Genomic DNA, 23,743 nt, shown 5'->3' with positions numbered 1-23,743 from the left:
TAAAACTGCTGCCTTAGGTATTCTTACTGACAAACAACAAGAAAAACCTCTCAATGGCAAATACCCAAAGAGAGCTAATAATGCCGATGTTAACAAAGCCCTTACCCATCAATGGGTTTATCACAGCAGCCCAAGATCAATGCTTACCTACAAGAAAGTACTAAGCCAACATATTAAAGAACAGCAGTAGCCCAACATGTCGTGTATGTAAACAACAAAATGAAACCACTGATCATGTTGTCTCCATGTGCAGTCTTCTTGCATCTACAGAGTATCTCAACAGGCATGATAGAGCAGCACTGGGTAATTTGCAAAAACCTGGATCTGCCCTATGATAAAAACTGGTGGGAACACAAACCACCTCCAGTGCTCGAAATGATCGCATCTCACTCCTCTGGAACTTCACTGTTCAAATTGACAGAAAGATAGATGCAAATAGGCCAAACATTATGTTGAAAGACTTCAGACAAAAACCATCCTTCCTCATTGATATGACTGTCCCAACCAACATAAATGTATCTGTTAAGACCGACCAAAAACTGAACAAGTATAAAGATCTTGAAATAGAGATTGGCAAAATGTGGAACCTCAAGACTAAAACAATACCTGTTGTCATAGGTGCCCTAGGAATGGTAGCAAAAGGGTCTGATTCCTGCCTAGCTCAAATATCAGGAAAAGCAAAAATGGAAGAAATTCAAAAGATAGTGCTCATGGGAATTACCCATATCCTACATAAAATACTGTCTATGTAATCTTAAATTTTAAAACAAACTTATGTTTTCTTAAACATTCTCTAGAACTATACTATGTGCAAAACCAAATATACGAGACCCTAGGCATAATACCAACTTGAACTTCGAACTTGTTGTCTCTTGAGGTCTCTGGGTGAGACTTGGAGCCAACTTGTACAAATACAAAGCAAAAGTCAAACATATAATAATAACAATAATTCTTTCTACTAAAGGCACAAGGCCTGAAATTTTGTTGGTAGAGGACCAGTTAATTATATCAACCTCAGTGTTTCACAAGTACTTAATTTATTGACCTCAAAAGGATGAAAAGCAAAGTTGACCATGGCAGAATTTGAACTCAGAACGTAGTGACAGGTGAAATGCCACTAAGCTTTTCATCCAGCATGCTAATGATTCTGCCAGCTCACTGCCTTAATAATAATAATAATAATAATAATAATATTATTATTATTATTAATAATAATAATAATAATAACAATGATAATGATAACAATGATAATAATTATTGGCTGACGATATGTGCATCCCTGATCATAAACAGAAGTAGTGAGGGAGCATCATATCCATGTGCTGAGAGGAATTCTTTGGGATTTGAATAATCCATCTCTGGAAACATGGGTGTTTTGTTCAACATCCTTAAACAACCCTTATTTTGTGATCTTTTGAGTGCAATGGGCTACTTGACTTGAAGTAAATTCTAACAGGGCCCCACCTGCGAGGTTATGCACTATTTATCTTGATATGAGACCACCATGTTGCACATGTATGGTTGTGATGCATACGCCTGGTATATCAGACAGGTAGTCATGGCAGGTATATTGGGCATCATATTTTTGTACCCCAGCATCACTTTGATGGTGTGTGCTGCTCTCCCACTCAATAGTAATAATAATAATTTCTATAATAAGCACAAGGCCAGAAATTTTGGTGAGTGTCTAAGCATTTACATCAACACCAGTGCTCAACAGGTGCCTAATTTAGTGATCCCAAAAGAATGAAAGGAGAAGCCAGCCTCAAAGAAAATTTGAACACTGAACATAAAGCCAGAAGAAATGCTGCTAAGCATTTTGTTTGGCATGCTAATGATTCTAACAGCTTACCACCCTAATAATAATAATTATTATTATTATCATTATAATAATAATAATAATAATAATAATAATAATAATAATAATAATAATAATAATAATAATAAAGTAGATAAAATATTTAATGAAACTTCATTGATTACTTAACTATTAATATGATAGTTGACTATACAATATATACAAGATATCCTATAATACATTAAATGTAGCATACCTTATGAGAGGTCACTTTGAAACAAAAAGGAAAGGATAACATTTTAGATGGTACATATAAGATTTTTACTTAGCTGAAACATTAAGTAAATATGAGATTAGCATTCTTTCTTTAAAACAATACTTCAATACCTGGATTGCTATTACATTCATAATCATTGTGAGAAATAAAAACTTTGAAATTGTTTTAAAATGACATAAAACACATTTTAGCTGTAAGTGATGGAAGCTGTGGAAAAGGAATTCATTCACTATTTCAGTTGTAATATATGACATTTTTAAAAAATTAGTAAAATTGTAAAATTAAATAGGAACTGTAAATAAAATTGAATAATATTGAAAGTACAGAAATACAGTATGCAGAGAAGACAGGCAAAGTGTATTCAATCAAGAACAAAAAACATTTGACAGTCTAGAAGCTCCTAGTAATTTTTGGTTTCATGCCTTTAGCAACAAGCTATCATTATTCCAGTTAAAAATTTCAGTAAAATAGTCATCTACAAACTAACATATGCTTTGATGATTTTGCATTCATTTTCTTATATTGCAAATGTGTAATAACCAGGTGGAATTGCCTATGTAAATACATCACAAAGTTTGATAATAAGTTCCTCTGAGTCATATTCCAATTTCACAGGAATGTAATTTCTTAATTAAGGTTTTGAATGAATGAATTGTAAGATCAACCTTTCTCTTTGTATCATACTCACATAGAATAAAAATATTTGACATATAAATGATAGAATCAAATATAAGTGATATTCGGTGTGTTATGTATTTCTATACATGTCATAGATAAAAATTGTATGCTTGAAACCACACTATAGTCTAAATAATTTAAATAAATATTTGTTTCAAATTTTGGCACAAGGTCAGCAATTTTGTGGGAGGAGGTACATTGAGTACATCAACCCCAGTGCTCAACTGGTACTTATTTTATTAACCCTGAAAGGATGAAAGGTTAAGTAAACCTTGGCAGAAGTTGAACTCAGACCATAATGAAGGACAAAATTCCACTAAACATTTTGCCCAACATACTAAAGGTTCTACCAGCTCACCACCCTTAAATTAATTTGAATATTAATAATTTAACAAATAAACTCAAGTATCTTCCTTTCAAAAATATTTATAGTAATCTCTTATAAAGATATTCATTTACTGACTGTGCATAAATATATAAGTATATACAAGCCAAAAAATCAGGACAAAGAGACACAAAAAGACTGATTCTCTATTAAAAAAATTGCATTTTATTATCAATATTCAGAAACTATAAACTCCATAAGACTAAGACAAGTCATCACTATTAGTTTTCTTCTTTATAATTCAACAAGGATTAAAATCTATATTTTTGTCTAAAGAGAAAATAATAACATTTGGAAATAAAAGATTACTCATTAAAAAAAAAAATACACATTATAATATATCAATATACACAGACACAAAATTACTAAGACATGCTAAATGATATGTTGAAAACAATATAAATATGCCAACTAATAATTTTACACTGAATATAAAACATATTTATCAAAGAAATACAAATCTATGATACAATTTGTTCAAGATGTAAACAATAACATCATAAAGGTATAAATATTAAAAATATAAATAATAGATATTTTTTTTAATGCACATTGTACAATTATTTGTTTGACAGTTTTTTTATTTAAGAAACTGAATGTTGTTTCTAGCAGTTTTATATTATCAAATGTATAAAGAGATTAAACTCTTGGTGATGGATTTGATATCTAAGGAAACATAGAGTATATATATTTTTTTAATGTCTACAACACATGAACTTAACATTACATATTTACAACTAGTTGATAGAATTATATTAATTTAACTGAGATATGCCTTGTAAATCAGCAATGCAAAACTCAAAGTGACCCTACATTTCTACTGCTAGATACCTTTACTGTCACCAACCCTCAGTTGTTTCCAAGTTAAGTAATATTTCCCCTTGATCAGACATACTTTTGAGGAAGATTGGAAATGAAGAACACTGCTTGAATGACAGTGACACTCATTTACTATTATCAAGTAATGTCTAAGAAAGAAGATAGTAACACACACACACACAACACACACACACAACACACACACACACACATACACACACACACGCACACACACATATGTGTGACAGGTTTCTTTCTGTCTGCCAAATCTGCTCACGAGGCTAAGGTCAGCCTGGAGCAATAGTCTAAGATACCATACACCCAGAAGCATGAGGCTAGGAAGTAGCTTCTTACCACAAAGCCATGCATGTGCCTATAATTTATATTATTACATTTGTAACAATCTGACTTGGGTTTTGAAATTTATTATAAAAATGTAACAAAACTCAAATTGATTTTTTTCTTTTTTTTACCAACAAAAATAAGGAAGGGTTTTAACATAAATGCATACCCAATTACCCATTATAAAGTAAATCTATTTTGATGACATTTGAATTCTGAGATAGACTGCATTTCATTTAACCCAATATTCCATTTTCCCAGCAGTCTTCTTTTTTTTTTGCTACCCATGATAGTTGTGTGTTTAGAGAGGAAGCCAGTATGTAGATTTTCCTTTAGCTGTGCATGACCGCACAGGATATAGGTGAAAAGCCAAGCACAAGAGAGAAAGTGCCAGAGGGAGCCAGGCAAAGAGAAAGAATTGCACTGTACTTCACTTTGTATAGTTGACTAGCAGCAATACATCTCTCAACACCTTTGAAAATCAAGACGCTTGTTTCCAACATATCTATATTGTCTTGGTTGGCCCTTGGCCAGTTAGTTGCAGATTCACTTATATACTTACATGTATTGACCACTTTTCACACTGGCCTGAAGCCATCCCTCTGGTCGATATCAGCAAGAATTATATATTATCTACAAAAATCTATTATACACAACTTGTGAATCCCTTTCAAAATAAATATCAAAATGAAAATGGATTATTTTTCTGTGATGGCTAAGTAACTAAATTCCTTGATTATAAGGAACTACTATTAAGTGTATGTCTTATTCTATTCCGTTCAGTCAACATAGCAAGAAAATGTGGCACACTTATATTTTATACTAAAGTAGTAGGAATTAGTCATCCATGACAGATAAAATTGTTATAACAAAAGTATTTTAACAGTAAAATAATTTAGGGTTATAAAGTTTCCATGCTCTGTAATTCCGATCAATAATATTTGAGTTGTTTGAGAATACACTTGACCTAAATAAATTTTAAAATATGACATCTGGAGATAATTGAAAGGTATGCAACTCAAAGCTTAGTACAATCAATCTTCACCACTCTAGAAATAACTTCTATCAAAACAATAGAAACTGATTGTGTGTATTTCTTTTTATTTCAAATGTGACACTTTCAACTACTGAAATGCAATTTTCAATTATGACAACAGCAACAACAGATTCTTCAGTGAGCCACTGAAGCATTCTAGAAATAGATTTTGAAGAAGCATTTGGATAATGTTTTATAATCTGAGTTCATAATTTACAGAAATTATAATAATTAACTGACAATATGATCTATCTGTTGTCTTGTGGGCAATGGCATTTGAAGTTAAGTGCATAAAAGATGTCTGTAGTCAATGTAGCATTTCATTTGACTTAGTAATCTAAATTTGATAAAATGTTATTAAATAGAATTCAGTAATCAATTTAAAAAGAGATGGACATGCATTTATGCTATTAAAAGTAAAGTTTATCAAAATCTTAACTATGTCTAGAAAATGTATATAATAACACTAACAAAAAACAGAACTGCTAAGTCAGTAGCTATGAATAACATTAGTCTTTGGTGAAAAGTTATATAGCTCTGATTCGTTCATTTATTTCAAATCTTAGTGCTTTAATTTATGGTGAAAACAAAGAGAAAGAGAAGAAAAAGTGATGGTGGGGGGAAGCGATGAGACATTTCAACAAAACTTTAAACTGACTCGTTCATTGTAACCATAGAGATGGTACATAAATAAGCAAATGAATAAAAAGGGGTTTACAGACACAGATCATATATTTTGAAAAATTAAATGAATTAAAAAGAAGAGACATTTATATCATAATTTAAAATCCACATATTTTAGAATAACTTATTTTCTGGCTTCTGGCTTTTGGCTTTTCATTAATCATATTTTTCATTTGACCAAAACAAAAGAAATCCTAGCATTGTTACCATGCACAAAAGCTACAAATAATCAATTCTAAAGGGAGTCAGACAATCAACCAAAGTAGGCAGTTCAAATCAAGTTACCGCTTCTGTACAAATACACTCAGCAGTAAACAGATACCAAAGGGAGAAATGACTTACCACAATTAAGCCATGGCAGTGCTGTAAAATTCATGAATATTTCACAGAGCTAGCTGGAACTTGGGCTAACATGGACCTACTTTTAATACTATCATCTTCACTTCAGTATATAACTTTTTATCAGATAAATGTGAATATAAGCCAAGAGCAAAAGAGTAAGACAGATCTAATTTAATAATGAACAAACTGGTTTTCTTTACTTAATTACAATATATACTATAAAAATTAATTCTTAAAGTCTTAATAAACTTAACAATGTTAGAAAGAATTTGGAAACTAAAAAAAATAATATTAAATATTCAAAATACTCACTTCCAACATAATAGAACAGATACTTTGGATACATTGTATAATTGCATCTGCCGTCCCTGATATTGTCACAGCCCGTTCAGTAGAATTGGGAAGCATTTCACTGGCTACCTGAATTGAGGCCCCAGTACTCTATTAATGAATAAGATTAAGGAAAAAATTTTCAAGTTATATTTTTAAAATATTCAGAGAGAAAATATTGATAAAAATCAAAAGTTTGTACTGATGTCAAAAAATATATATTTCAAAAAATTATATTATGGCAAATGAAAATACTCAGTGAGATATAGTCTTTAAAACAATAAAAAAAAAATTTATAGACTTTATTCTTTCCTACTCTAGGCACAATGCCTGAAATTTTGGGGGAAGGGGCCAGTCAATTAGATCGACCCAGTACACAACTGGTACTTAATTTATCGACCCCAAAAGAATGAAAGGCAAAGTCGACCTTGGTGAAATTTGAACTCAGAATGTAAAGTCAGATGAAATGTGTAGATTTTATAAAAGTAAAACTGAATATAGCCATGGCTATGTTATAATGGCTATGTTATAATGGCTATGTTATAATGGCTATGTTATAATGGCTACAATGACTCTACTACAATGCAAAAGTCTTTGTTCTAACTCACAAATTAAATTACTTGCAAGTCATAAATATTGTTATATAGTTTTATATATATATATATATATACAATTAATATAAACAGCAGGTTGCAATGTTTTACTAAAAAGGAGAATTATAATTGTCACTAAATGTGACTAGGGCATTAAGAAACACCTACATTGCTAGAAGTATGAGCTAGAAGGCTCTAATGCTGTAATTAACACACATGAATAAAAACATATACACTAGCAGGGACCTGAATTGTCCAAAAAATGCCAACTGAGAATTCTTAATACTGATGTCAGTTTCAGCAATTTCTGTTGCCTCATCAGATAAGCCTGCTCGATTTCAGCTTTCTTCAGCTTGTTTCACTATTAGTATATATGTTTACATCATCCAAATTAATGAATGATTTAGTGATTTGCTAATGTATATACATAAAATTAATAGTTCTTACCACACAACCACACCTGCACCTATACATATATATATATACATATACACACTTGTGTGTATGTGTATGTGCATATATATATATATATATATATATATATATATATATATATATATATATATATATATATATATATATAGATAGATATAGATATAGATATATAGATATTAATATTTCAAAATCTCTCTAAAAGAGACTATGGCAGAAGTACTGGTGGATACTAATAGTTATCGCCAAGCTAACATGGCAGTCCAGGAAAATAGGACGAATGCTGCCATTGATTAGCTCCAAGAGGCCATCGCCTCTAGCTAGCTGTGTGACACACGAACCTGTGTCCATTATAACCTTCGAACAGGGGAGGTCAGCAGCTTCCCCTTGCTGGTTTGGCATCTACAGACTAGTTTCAGGGTAGTTGCCCCTTATCAATGTAGAGTAGCCAAACCCATATATATACGTATGTATATATTCAATGAAAAACACACAAGTAAAATGTGAAAGATTATGAGATAATGAGAGGAGCATATAACTTATGAAGTATAAAAGAAATAGAAGTGTGTCTATTGTTTCAAGTTATACAGAAAAGTAAAGGAATAAAGGAAGAAGCCCCATCTCCACAGCTGAAGTCTTAAGACCACTCCTCCTGGTGAAGAGGATTGACCTGTAATAATCCCATGCTGGTGACACATAGAATGCACTCATGTTGGTGCCACATAAAAGTGCTCATGCCAGTGTCACATTAAAAGCACATAGCACACTGTAAAGTGATTGACATTAGGAAGGGCATCCTGCTGAAAAAAACCAAGCCAAATTAGACGGGAATTTGGTGCAGCTCTCTGGCTTGCCAGCTCTGGTCAAACAGTCCAACCCATGCCAGCATGAAAAACAGACGTTAAAGGATGATGATAATGATGATGATGATGATCAAATTTACATCCTCTGTTTATATAACAGGTTTGGTAGGAAAAGGTGTACATACATACATGATGCAAGCATGGATGAGAATTAGTGAAGAGAGAGACATTGGTCCTCTCAAAAAAGTCTTCCCAGTGCACTTTGCACTTTAATAGAACAACTACATTATATAATGTGCCATCGTTTTCGTTTGTTTTTTAGATGTTATACTGTAATTTAAGAAAGATTTTGCTACTATTTCTAGCAGGTTGAGAGACCACCTAAAGGTTTCATTGTCATTGTCTTATCCTTGTTTATGCTCATTTCCATGGCAACAGATAGTTGCGATATCCAAAATATTGGCAATGGAGGCTTTTGATTGGCTAAAATTACATAACTTTAAATACCTGTAACTTCTTTATTGTTAATTTCTAGAAGAAAAATGAATGTGATTTTCATCATCAGCATGTAAAACTATATCAGAACAACATTTGTTTGAAAATAATCTGGGGAAATTTTTTTAAATTGTTGGAAAAAGTTGTTGGAAGAAATTTAACAAAATCCCAAATATTGATAGTAAATTAAATTTGCTTGAGTTTTGTTAATATTAATGTTATAATTACCACAAATTTGAATTTCTTAGATTCTGAAAAGCCCATACATATGTAAAGAGTTGACTAATTTGACTTAAATTTATTTTATTGATTTTATCCAACTCCAGTTGAGTTTAAATTTAGAATGTAGTAAATGAAAAACACCAAATACAGAAAAGCATTGAGTTCAATATTCTACTGCTTCTGTCATTCTTTTACCTTAATAGCCAATAATTGGTACAATTGTAAACATTTACTGCTTGGTGAAAATTGACCATTAACAGTATGAAATTTGTGGCATTTATAGACTTGAGCATCAATTTAATTTTCATGTTAATTTCAATACTACTACACACTAACCAAACTAAATTAAGGGAATAAATATAATCAATGAAAAATTAAATGAAAATTTAAAAAAAAAACATACTTCTCGGATTTCTTTAATTTTTGAGCCTCCTTTTCCAATTAAAGAGCCACATTGACTGGCTGGCACAACCAATCGGAGAGTAACAGGAGGCTTAGGCACCGTAGGTGTGTTCTGAAGATCCTAATAGCAATTAGGAAAATGTAGAAAGATTTTAAATTAAGTTATATCTTTAATAAAAATAAAAATTAAAATTGGTATCAATTTAAAAAGTAAAGAAATTAAATTATTCATTAAAATAACATAGCTATAACAAAATATTTATCAAAAGATTATTAAAAAAATCTTTAAAATCTTTATGCCAATTTAGAAACTCATAAAACTGCTTCAAAATATAAATGAATATTTACGAGAAGTTTAAAATGTTATTAGAACAAACCTCTTCAAATTTTTTACAAATCATTGTAAAGGCTCTGTTAATGCTCTCTAAAGAACCTGTAATTGTTACTATTCGTTCTGGGCAAGAGCCATCTGATATGTTAATTTTAGCTCCACTCTGTAATAAACAAAAAAACATGCATTTGAAAACTATTTAAAAGCATCAACGAAAAAAATAGATCTTGATGAATATACAGTAAAGGACTTTTAATATTTATGTCAATATCCAACTTTATCTCATAATGGACAGATGAAAGGCAAAGTTATATGCATCAGAAATTGAACAAAAAACATTTGCTGTTTCTTTGTCTTAATTTAACTACATTAATGTTTTGACACCAGAAGACCCTTGTTTCTGTGTGTAATGGAACCATTATTCCTACAAAGCAGCATATTTATAACGGAAAGAATATAGAAAGTTATAATGTAACATAGATCCAATAAAGAATAAAACTAGATTGCAAACTCATTTTACCAAAAAATTACAACTGCACCAGTAGAAAATATTTAAAAAGTTTTTAAAAATTAATTTCATAAATGAACAAATCACAAGTTAGAAAATATTCATTTAATTTGATTTTAAAATATAATTTAATTTTTAAAAAATAAGGCTAAAAGGTTAGAAATAAATGACTAAAATATTTTTAGAGAATTAAAGCATAATATTTAAATATCATAAAAAGAAAGTGTGAAACAAATATCCATACTCACTTCTTCTCTGAATTTCTTGATATTATCTCCTTTCTAAAAAATAAGTAAAATATATGAATAACTGGCTTGGTCTTAATTGATAAAAACATTTAGAATAGTATTCATGAGAAATTTTACTTATGTATAAAACAAAGAGATTAATTTAATATATAGCTATTTGTTAATAGTTTGTTCCTTGGAGTTTTACATAAAAAAGTGTTATTAATGTTTAAAATTTTGGCACAAGGCTAGTAATTTAAGGGGAAAAATAAGTTGACTACATTGATGCCAGTACTTGACTGGTACTTTATTTTATTGATCCTGAAAGGAAAAAAGGTAAAGTTGACATCAGTGAGATTTGAGCTCAGACTGTAAGGAATGCTGCTAAGTATTTTATTTGACACACTAACAATGCTACCAGCTTGTCACCTTACAAAAAAAAAAAAATTCATAATGATATCAGAAAAGGAAACCACTAGTGTCCAATGTGTAAATACTCAGATATTCATATATACCACTAGAGAGGATATATACATTATGTATGTATGTGTGTATGTATGTATGTATGTATGTATGTTCATATATACATGTATATACATACATATATCTAATGGAAATATAGACACCTACACGCTCTTACATATTGATAAAGATTCAAAACTACATCTATACACGTACATATAAACATGTGTACATACACACAATACAGTCATACCTAGATATGACTATATTGCACATGCCTGAATAATATTTTAATGAAGATTATGAAGCCCATGCAAAATCAAATACATAGATTGTAACCATATACATATCATTATACATAATCATAATTCCCATAATAAAATCAATACTCTAGAGGGAAGGTATCTAATTAATGCATAAAAAATTTAAATCTATTAAACCTATGAATAAATGAATATTTAATTTAGAGTGATGAGGAAAAACATTATCATTCCTAAGTTTTTTATATATGTTGGCATTGATATAAAAAAAAACTTTGCTATTTTTTACATTGTTTAAGCTGTTGCACTGTACAAAGCTTTGAAAAGGATTACTTTTTAAGCTGTGAAACAGTAGAAATTATTATGCAAAAAGCAGATGAGCTGCAAAACAAGATAAATAGCTCTGGTAATGCATTCTGATAAATTGTCTGTCAGCTATTGCTGCAAAATCTACTGTCTCTCCCTCACTCATTATTAGTCACACAGGTGCACATGCATGTTACTACACACTATACTTGTACATATAATTTTTAACAATGCATACCCCCATCAGTTCTTGGAATATGTTTTTAAACACACACACACTAACACCACCACTACCACCACAAAATCATCATTATCAACACCATCACCATCACCATCATTTTACTTCTGTTTTCTTTTTTCACAAGGATAGGACAAGTCTTCACTACAGTGTTTTGTTGCTGTCTTACTGCCTGAGCAATATTTTGCCATCTTTGTGAGGTTCAGCATCCTGAGATCAACTTGCATTTGCTTTCATGTGTTCCTCAACTATTTTCTTCAACAGGATCCTTTCACTTGTCTCATTCCACACATTTTTATCCGTCAACTTCCATACACATCATATGTGGATACCAACTCATTTTTAACCTCTTACATATTATATCTGATTTCCCAAACATCCAGTTTCTCTCTCGGCTCATTAATGCTGAGTCATATATGTGTACTAACATTATACAGTCACTAAATCATGCACATCTCATTTCTTTCCAGTTATGCATATTTTTCAGATTCAATGCTCACATTCTGCTACTATGCAATATTGCACACAAATGCACACACACATACACATACATACATACATACATATATATATATATATATATATATATATATATATATATATATATATATATATACATATACATATACATATACATATGCATATACACATATATATATCTTTTATCTTTTATTTGTTTCAGTCATAACTGTGGCCATGCTGGGGAACCACCTTGAAGGATTTTAGTCAAACAAATCAACCCTAGGACTTATTTTTTAGGTCTGGTATTTATTCTATCAGTCTCTTGCCACACTCCTAAGTTACATAGATGTAAACACACCATGACCAGTTGTCAAGCGGTGGCAGTGGGGATAGACAAGACACAAAGATATACACATGTAGATATATACATATATATATATAAATATGATGGGCTTCTTTCAGTTTCCAACTTCTTTCAGTTTCCATTTTTCCAGTTTCTCTATAAAAATGTCAAGTGCTGAAGACAGTGGGCAGAGAAAGGAGAAACATCAGGTTAAAGAAGGTCTTCACCCATGTAAAGTGTTGTTATCTGTTTGGTGGGATATGGATGGTTTAGTCCACTTTGAACTTTTAAACCCAAACCAAACCATAGCAAAAGAGATCTATTGTGGTTAAGATGCTCTGTGTTTCTTTCACTTAATTTTAGATATAACAAAGAATTTAGTAAAATAACTTTGCTATCATTAAGCTAGTGTTAGGAACATAAATTGTGACTAAGGTTTGATGGAAGATTTTAATTTGGAACTTTTGAAAACAAGACATTTGTACTACAGAGCCAGAGGCAGTTTCAGGTGGGTTGGTATCAAAAGGGTTAAGTCAGTGCTAGAAGAAAAACGACCATCTTTGGTTTCAAGACGAAAGGTGTTCTTCCATCAGGATGCCCCACCCACCATATTCACCAGACATTGCCCCATCTGATTATCATTTATTCTGCAGTTTTCAAAATCATTTGGCTGGGAAAATATGAATTCCATAGATGAGGTCAGAAAAGTACTGGAGGAGTATTTTTCATTACGGACAAGTGAATTTTGGAAGAAGGGCCTTGCAAATCTACCAGATAGATGTAAGAGCATTGTAGAAAATGATGGAGAGTATATTTTAGATTAAAAAAGAACTTTGTTTATCAATTTTGAAAAATAGAAGTATAAAAAAAGACTGCATTATTTATGGGATGACCCAATATATATAAATATATATACATACATAGTAGTTTTACATAAACACTCACACAAGCACACACACACATATATATTAAGCTTATACTTGCTTCAGTCATTGGACTGTGGCCAAGCTGGGGCACTTGAAGGGTTTGATTGAACAAATCAACTCCAGTACTTATATTTTTCTAGTCTGGAACTAATTCTAACAGTGTCATTTTATTGAGCTGCTAAGTTATGAGATATAAACAAACCAATATCAGTTGTCAAATGGTCATCGGAGACAAGCACAAAGATACACATGCATAGATATGTATACAGATTTATACAGTGGGTTTCCTTCAGTTTCTGTCTATCAAATCCACTCACAAAGTTTTGGTTGACCCAGGGCTATAGAAGAAGACACTTTCCCATGATGTCATGCAGTGAGACTGAATCCAGAACCATGTGTCCAAGTAAATATATATAATGATGCATACATTTATTTCTTTTTAACACATTCCTGCACAACTGAATGTAAATAGCATTCATTGCAGGATTTTGTCTAGAAGAAAAAAATTTCCTCTTTATAACCTTTATAACCTTCAAGTGATGTCTGCAGATCACTTTGTTTCGGCATGGTTTCATCTCTTCAGTGATATATACCACCTTGATCATTTGAAATGGGAGAAGCATTTTTGTTTCTATATAGAAACAAGCAAAAAAAACATATGCTGGTGTGTCTTGAAGCTAATCAAGCTGCAATTCATTCAGTATAAGCACACAAACAGCAAAAATCATTGAAGTGTGTAGGAATGTTAAAAATAAATGTACAGGAGTGGCTGTGTGGTAGGTAGCTAGCTTACCAACCACATGGTTCCAGGTTCATCCCCACTGCGTGGCACCTTGGGCAAGTGTCTTCTACTATAGCCCCGGGCCAACCAAAGCCTTGTGAGTGGATTTGGTAGACGGAAACTGAAAGAAGCCCGTCGTATATATGTATATATATATATATATATATATATATATATATATATATATATATATATATATATATATATATATGTATGTGTGTGTATATGTTTGTGTGTCTGTGTTTGTCCCTCCAACATTGCTTGACAACCGATGGTGGTGTGTTTATGTCCCCGTAACTTAGCGGTTCGATAGAATAAGTACTAGGCTTCCAAAAAAGAATAAGTCCTGGGGTCGATTTGCTCAACTAAAGGTGGTGCTCCAGCATGGCCGCAGTCAAATGACTGAAACAAGTAAAAGAGTAAAAGAGTAAAGAGTATATTATTTTGATCCTTGCTGCTTCATTTGTTTATAATGAGTTAACTCTAGCTTGGGAAGCTTCAGAACATACTAAACCAATGTTTTGCTTGCAGTTTTCTATATAGGAACAGAAATTCCTGCTCATCTCCAAATGACCAATGTAGTACCTATCACTGAGGAAGCAAAACTCATGTTGAAATACTGTGTCAGGAAGTACAGGGGCAGCACTAGAAAACTGACTTAGATTTTGTAAAAGTCAAAATGGAGAAATTTTTTTCCCTAAGACATAATTCTGGCAATCACATTCAAAGTTGGGGGTACATGTTATAAATAAGATTCTCATTGCTTTATGTGCTTATGCTGAATGCATATATATATGCCTACATATCTATGAGTGTATGTGTATATATATATATATATATATATATATACACACACACAAACACACACATACACATATATACATATACACACAAATATATACATGCACACATACACACATGTATAGTACTAAAAATCTTCTTTTTCACATTTCCAGTGGTCTATTTAGTTATATGAATGTTGTTAGTCTGTCTTTATTTAATGTAAATATTTTTCTTCAATCTGTTGTCTTTGTACTGTGTATTAACATCCCCATAACACACCATGTAATAAAATTTGTATATAACACATTCTTTAGCATGAAGAGAAGAGCTTGTTTTTTTAATTTTTTCTGTCTATTCTGTTTACTCTAATTTATGTTTCATGTATAACTCAATTATTTCAGCAGTTCTCAGTCTGGATTAAAGTCATTAACATATTTTATTTATTGGAAATACGCTGACTGATAACTGTGCAGTCATAAAAGAAAATAATTTTCTTAAGCCAACAAAACTTTATCTATCATTATCTTTATCATTATCATGATTACTCTCATTGTCATCACCACAACCACCACCACCACCATCACCATTACTGCATAATGTATGATCTTTCTTCACCTTCAAATATGTTGATCATGTTAATAATTTAAGGAACATTTTAGAAGGAATTTTGGTCTTGAAAAAATGATGAATTCTACATATATGGAAATAAAATTGTTGACTTCTACAGTATCAAAAGCACCAAAGCAAATGTTTAAGAGCAAGCTTAAAGTCTTTTAACTTAAATATACTTTTCCTTAGCTTAGGTTGGTCTGAGTTCATAAGGAATGTAATGTTATGCAGCAATTATTTGTATAAGAGGCAGAAATGAATAGAGATATAGTACATATATCTTTAGTAAGAAAATTCTTTTAGTGTCCACTGGAAAAACTTCAAGTTATTTGTAGCTGGATGTTTAAGCACCAAAAGACTCAGTAAAAGCGGTTGGGTACCTACTAACAAATTTGAGTTTAATTCAACTAACAATGTAGTATAGTTTAGACAAGGCAACTCGCCATCTTTTGCTAAATACTGACCTGCCAATATACTTCAAAAGCAGGCTCACATTTCCAGAGTTGGCACATACTTCCTGAGATTACCATATCTCGACAAAAGAATGATGATCCATACAAAAGGATTAAATGTATAGATGATACACTCTAATCTTCCTTGATAAAATTTTTGTCAGAAAATTGTCCAACATACAACAGCAATATATGCATGCTGTGCATGTGGATATGTGTTTCAGGGACTACAAAATAGTCTGCAATAAATATAGTGGTTCCTACATTGGGAGTACTGCCCAAAACTGCACATTTGTACCAAGGAACATGTGCAGATAAACACATCAATTAAGATAAATCTGGAGTAATGCTTTATCCAAGACTTCGAAATTACTATTAAAGCAACAGTGCAGAACCTCAGTAATTTGAGGACCAAGATGGCCATCCTCATTACCAAATTAAATTTATTCATTAACAACTGACATAAACTACACAAACATACTGGCTACGACAACAATACTAGTCTGTGAATGTTGCATGTCCTCTCTCTTATATCTGAGTGAAAGATGCCAGCTCAACATCATCCAAAATTTTCTCTTGACAAAAGTTTTAAACCTTCAAATATCAAAATATAAGATAAAGTGTAAACTGTTGATTTGCCTTATTATTTCTATTTTCATTCTTTTATTTCCATTTTACATTGTATTGGCTTCTAAATAATTTTAACTTGACTGTTAATATTTCAAATCACATAGTTATATGTCATGGCTAACTTATTTACACAGTAGCATCTGCTGTCAGCTTATTAAAGATATAATTAGTATAAAGCAAAATGACAAGTATTAGCTCTTAGGGAAACTCATATGAGTGGGAATTAGTCAGTAGCAAGTAATTCTACGTTACACTCCTTAAAATCTTCAACAAAAGTAATTTTATTTCAACATCAGCAGAATCCTTAACTTCATAAATAAAATTTGTAACCTTTGGGTACCATTTGTACCTAATAAGCTAAACTAAAAGCTCCTGTCAAAAAGCTATTTTAACATGTGTTCATGGAACCTATCAACTGGGGCATATCTAACAGCTTAGTTTTTTTATTTTATTTTTTTGGGGGGGTGGGGGGTTACCTGTAAATTAATGATTAAGAACCACACTAAGCTCCGAAAATCTTATTCCAATTATACCCATTGCTTTGTTTTCTCTGTCTATAGTTCTTATCTACTCATTTGTTCAATGCTTCTTGATAGACATACTTATTTTCCACTAAACTATACTGAAATTGAAACTTGCCATTCAACCTTCAGAAAAAACAAAAACTAAGTTCAGCAAGAAAACCTGTCTGTAGTTCACACCTTTATGATCATAAACAACACATAGTTAAAACCAACACAAACCCTACAAATGCAAGACTCTACAATCCTTAATGACTTTTTCATGTAGCAACAAATTTATTTCATAATTAGAAGCATAAAAAAATATTGGATTACCTTTAAGAGCAAGAGAACAACTCAGCACCAAGCAATTGGTACAATCTGAAACAGAGCGCTCACAGTACTTACACTATGGGCTATATCCTCAAAAAGACCAGTCTTATTCACCAATAATCTCCAAGAAACTGCATAAAGTATTTCTGTTCTTTATTTTGTTGCTAACACACATCTCTAAACATATTCGTTTCAACTATCTCTTTTTTTTTTTTACCTTCCATCTATGTTTTTTAACTCCCAATCCTAAGCACTTAACTAATCTAATCATTTTGCCTGGTTAAACACTTTGGCCAACCACTTATAACCAAAATTTTATCTAATTGGGACTCCTTTCTTACCAATTTTTCTCTGCTAAAGTACTTTTGGAAGAATTTGATCTGAAAATTAACTATATTAACATCAGGTAGTAATGCCTATTTACAAGTATTGGAAGATTCGAAAATGCTATAGACATTTTCTATCTTTAAACAAAGAGATGAAATATCTTAGCATAGAAAGCACTTTCCCTATTGTTTCATAATTAAGATTGTTATAAAGATAAAAATGCTTCTCCTGTATTCCAGAATCACATTCCTTATATTAATACTTGCTCTGTCATCAAATAAATGGGCAAAGTATATCTAATATGTCATAACACAGCATCAGTGACTTGAAGAAGAAAAATACAAAAAGGCAAATAACTTAGCCACTTAATTATTGTAATTCCTTATGTTTCTATATCATCTGGTTTTATAATATTAACATTATAAACTTTGACAATTTAATTCTTACTGGGGGTAAAATAAAAATAGATATTTAAACCTGAGGAAAATTAATGAATTCACAATTCATGTAAATTTCAATTATAAGAGAACATAATGAACTGGTTTCATAAATCATGCTAGCTATTAACTGGGTTAGAAGGCAATTATGTCTGAACAAACCTGTAAGTTGATGGTTAGTAAATTCTATTCTAATCACATAATATGGGATGCATAGATATATAAAGCAGGTACCAATAAATATGTTAATTAACGTTTTAAATTATTCCATCTTAATAATTGAATATATATATATATAAATATATACTAGTAAGCAATGTGATATACAAGAAAGGTAGATGATACAAAAATATAATTATAAATATCAATTTTGAAGATTTGAAAAATAAGGGAAAGATAAGATATATTTCATACTGTAAATATAAGCAATAAACTGCAATTAAGTATGAATCAAAGAAAACAAAATACAAAATTTTAATTTGATTTTCCAATTAAATAATTTTCTAATACCTGTTCGAATTGCATTAACATAAAGTTTAAGTATAGAAAGTTATAATTAAAAGCGAATTCTATTGTAAAATATTACCAGTATCCAGTTAATGAAAATATATAGTCCATAAAAATTCTCTAATTAAATTAAACTCTTAAGAAAAACACTGGATTAAAATATTATTAATATTGATGGGTTTTTAAAAATTTCTCTTTTAAAAGAATTATATGATAATAATTTTTTTAATATACTTCTAAAAAGTTGGAAACTCAGAGAATGATTTGATGCTTTTTTTTTAAATAATTCATTGATTAGAAAGAGCCTGGAAAATAAAGTATTTTATACTGTTCAAAATATTTACAAATGAAATTAATAAATTATTTCAGAAGTCATGCTAAATGAATCAAATTATATAATCTATGAAAAACAATCCTTTCAATCAATATTGAAAGTAATTTTCAGTGACAGGTGTATCTAATTTTACAACAAGGGTTTCCAATTTAATTGCTGGTAATAAGTAGATTCATTAGTAATTTAGGATATATTAAACAAGGAATATCTATATAGATTAAAAAAATTATATCTCAATGAAAATTAGACAACAGGTAGGGATAAGGATAGGAATATCTTGAGAAAATAGTATTTCCACAAGTGTTAAAATATTTGCTTATTTAACTACAAATTATTAAAGAAATCTTCAAATATTAATCTTGTGTTTCAACCACATATGGAATCTTTTCAATTCTTAATATTTGAAGAAGTTTATATTTAATGCATTTTTTCCATACAATTAATCAAAATAAATATCAAAAAGCAATTTCAAAATTAAAAATAAATATCCATAGGTAAACTATTTTTATAAACTAAAATGCAAATCATATAAAATATTTTTAAAAGTAAGACACTGATTTCAAAGACTTACTCAACTATTTTATTTCTATTAACTACATGGGAAAATTTAAATTCTCAACTTCTTATACATCTTTCACTATAATTCTAATGTGCTTATATGTGTAAAACATTTACATATTAGCCTCAAATAGTGTCAAGTAACCTGTAAGTTAAATTCTATAAAATACTACTTCAATACTGTAAATGATTCTATAATTTTATTAATAATTATAGTTATAAAAATGCATGAAAAACTACAGGTAATTTCTCTTTGTGTAATTTCAAAATTAGTAATCCTTTTTATAAAATATATTAAATTTTTCATTAAAATATATGACTAAATTTCGATAATCTGTATTTCCAAATTTATATTATAAATAAAGATATATATATTTTAATTTTAACATCGAAATTAATTTGATAAAAGTACCTCCAAAAAGCATGTAAACTTATCAAATAAGCAAAATTTATTAGCTTGTGGAAACTGAAGTTTTCCCAACACCATAAAAGAGCTATTTTTCTTTTAAACTTTAAAAAATATAGCTGTAACACTTTATCCCATAGAGATATATTGGTGCATTTTCATGCAACTAACAGCTGAAGCTAATAGGTGACTTTGGCAATATGGTGGTGGTAGCAACAGCAGCAGTAGATAACAGCTGGCAGGAGAACAACATGCAGGCATATGGCTGATGGTAGGTTGATTGAGTTCAGAAACACGGACAAGGACTCACCTGCAGTTAATACTGCTTGTATTATCAATCATGGCTCACCCACTTGGTGGTTTATGCACCCATTCCTGTTTGATGCACGATAGAATAATGGACAAATTGGAAGCCAAGTTACTATAGTAGTATCAGTGGGCTGGGCAGCCTGTCAGTTGTATAAATAGGCCTATACTTCAGATATAGGAAAAGGGGTTATGTTTGTAGGTGTGAATTTGTGTGCGTGAGTGTAAGTGTGTGTGGCAAGGAAATAAAATAAAGTTGTATTTGGACTGGATGTTTTCTTCAATAATAAAAGAAATTAAAGATAGATCAGCAAACTTTGCTAATTAAGTAAAACCTGATGAAATTATAGTTATTAATAAACAATCAGTTAAAAATCTGTTAAATATAACTTTTAATACTTAATTATGGCACATTTGTAGATGTTATCAAAACAAAAAAATGTTTGATTTAAAGAGTACAAATCCATTTTTCTCAAAATGGGAAGTAACAAAACTACATAAGTCACCCCATTATTAACTGGATTATTTATATTTACTATAATATCAATTTGATTTATCTACAGACTTCTTCAATTCTAGATATAATTCTATTTGATATATGAAAGGCTAAAATACAAAATATATGAAAATAAACATTATTTTTTAACACACAGAATATGAACTTTGTAAAAAAACTGAGTGACCTGAAACAGCATTTACAAGCTATAAAAGAAACATTTTTCTTGATAATTTGCCTACTTATTTAAAAAAATTATTAAAATAATAAACTGAATACATAATTTATCTTTGAAATAAAATGTACATCCAGTTTTATTCACTGAAACATAAATAAAAAGCAAATTCTTATAGTTGCTAGTTTCCTACAATTATGACCCACATCATACATAACTATATCTCAAATTCTCTGGTCATTTGAATATGTTAGTTATGTGTAGTAAAATTGCTTCACATTTCTTCCCATTGAAATAATATAATATAATAAACTCAATCATTCTTAATATGCCAGTTTATATTTCACATGCATCATAATTCATTTGTTGATAAGCGGCAAAAGTTACTTTCATTCAATATACTACTAAACACTCTCATCTCTTCTCTGCTAACATAATCTTTATTCATTCTTTTCTCTCCACTTCAATCAGTTCACTGATAACAAAGTAAATAACTGGTATTTCTAGATGGATGTTCCACGAGCAAAACAGCCAACAAAAGGGAAGAAGATGAACTCAACATTGGAAAATAGCAACAATTAAGAAGATAAAAGATTAAGCAACATTAAAACTACTTGTAAAGTTATTGCTCATTGGTACAGACTACTAAAATAATAGCATATTTAGACTGTTAGAGTAAAGTAACTTTATTTTGGGGTAACATGAAACAATTTACAGAATGTATGCCCAAACTGACATTAATACTATCCCTTCTGTATAAAAAAATATAGCAGTCTTTGAGATAATTTCTGTTAGAAGACATATCAAATTGCAGCAATACCTCTATATTTGAAATGGTACTTGCAAGCAGCTGTGGGTAAGCAACATACTTCTCATATCAGCTCAACAGAAATTTATTGAGACACTACATACAAAGTAGGATTTATGTAAGCTATATGAAGAGCACTGGTAGGTCTATGTATAAGGAATCAAACAATAAGTCAGGAGGTATCCTGCCACTAAAATACAGGAAAGATATTTAATTTTTAATTGGTTCAATACTTAAACTACAAGTAGGTACCTCATGTTTAAACCAACTTACTAATTTTACAGAGTTGCAGTTATTAGCAACTGTAGAATAATGAATTGACAACTTCTCTTTAGTTTGTGGTGCCAAGTTCACCACCTCCAGCCTTTACTGCTTGGAGATAGAAGAGAAACAGGTAAGATGAATGACTCTTGATGCACTGTATGGGAATTCTTTAGTGGCACCCTAGAGATCTGATGGCATATTAAATTCAACATCACCATACATGTGTACAGAAAGATATACATATTTCATGCCTGAACTCAAAGACGAGTTATTATCATATGAAACAAAAAATGCAAGATATTCTTTTTTCTAGAAATATATATTGTCCCTGACCAGATTTGAACTTTGGACTGGAATTCAGAACACTTACTTGTAAATAATTCTATATATTCATATGTACAAACATACATATATGCATGCATACATACCCCACACACACACACACACACACAAACATACATAATTTGACAGTTAAATGTTAGTTAAATAAAGAGAAATTGTTAACCAGACTAAGAAAATGGATACGAATTGCCTATCTATCTCACCTATCATATAAATGTCACAAATACCTCAGTATTGATGAAAAATATTGCATATGTTAGCAGTGTGAGTAAACACACACACACACACACACACACACACACACACACACACACACACACACACACACACACACACACACACACACACACACACACACACACACACACATACACACACACACACACATACACACACACACATACACACACACATAAACACACACACACACACACACACACATACACACACACATACACACACACACATACACACACACATATACATATACATACATCATCCAAGTTAGGTAACCATGAACTCCAAGAACTATCATGACTTCAACAAAAGAGCCTTGCCACATTGTTAGTAACTGGCTTCAATTCTGCAAAGGGAATGCTTAAAATAAAAGTAATGGAACAAAAGAACATACATACATACATACATACATGATGATGGCCGTCTACCCGTGACCGAGGAAGACATTTGCCGACCTTCAAGAACATTCTACGCTCCAGTACCAACTTACATTTTGCATTTACGGCTCTGTTGGTGGCTAATGAGCCCTGCTCTTGACAAGCACCACACGACTGCAAACATTGCATACTAAGCTTTCCCCATTCACTATACGAGCCGTGCACATTCGTGCAACTCGCTTAAATTCTTCATGCTGGATACGTGCTCTCTCAAAAGTGTTGATCCCCTCCTTAACCTGTTTCCTCCATCTGTGGCGATGACAGGCATTGCTCTCCCAGTCAGTGTCCTGCATATCACAGGCCTTTAATGAGGACTTGAC

At 30.9% G+C, this 23,743-nt stretch overlaps 1 protein-coding gene across 23 annotated transcripts in view; it reads right to left on the bottom strand.

Moving 5' to 3' along the window:
* LOC106871424 (poly(rC)-binding protein 3) overlaps window positions 1-23,743 on the bottom strand; it is a 388,844-nt gene that overhangs the window by 85,911 nt on the left and 279,190 nt on the right. For 21 of the 23 annotated variants that reach the window (XM_052973806.1, XM_052973814.1, XM_052973807.1 and 18 more), the window contains 4 exons: window positions 10,726-10,758; window positions 10,016-10,132; window positions 9,640-9,759; window positions 6,674-6,802 (listed from right to left, as the gene is read on the bottom strand). In XM_052973806.1, the coding sequence (XP_052829766.1) occupies window positions 6,674-6,802; window positions 9,640-9,759; window positions 10,016-10,132; window positions 10,726-10,758 (399 nt within the window). Of the gene's footprint in view, window positions 1-6,673; window positions 6,803-9,639; window positions 9,760-10,015; window positions 10,133-10,725; window positions 10,761-17,477; window positions 17,509-20,668; window positions 20,734-23,743 lie in introns of those variants that run through there. The other 2 variants (XM_052973826.1, XM_052973819.1) reach the window with 2 other exon arrangements.

This window comes from Octopus bimaculoides, chromosome 17 (assembly GCF_001194135.2).
Source record: "Octopus bimaculoides isolate UCB-OBI-ISO-001 chromosome 17, ASM119413v2, whole genome shotgun sequence".
Taxonomy (NCBI): Eukaryota; Metazoa; Mollusca; class Cephalopoda; order Octopoda; family Octopodidae; genus Octopus; species Octopus bimaculoides.
This window is presented reverse-complemented; position numbering and strand designations above follow the sequence as displayed.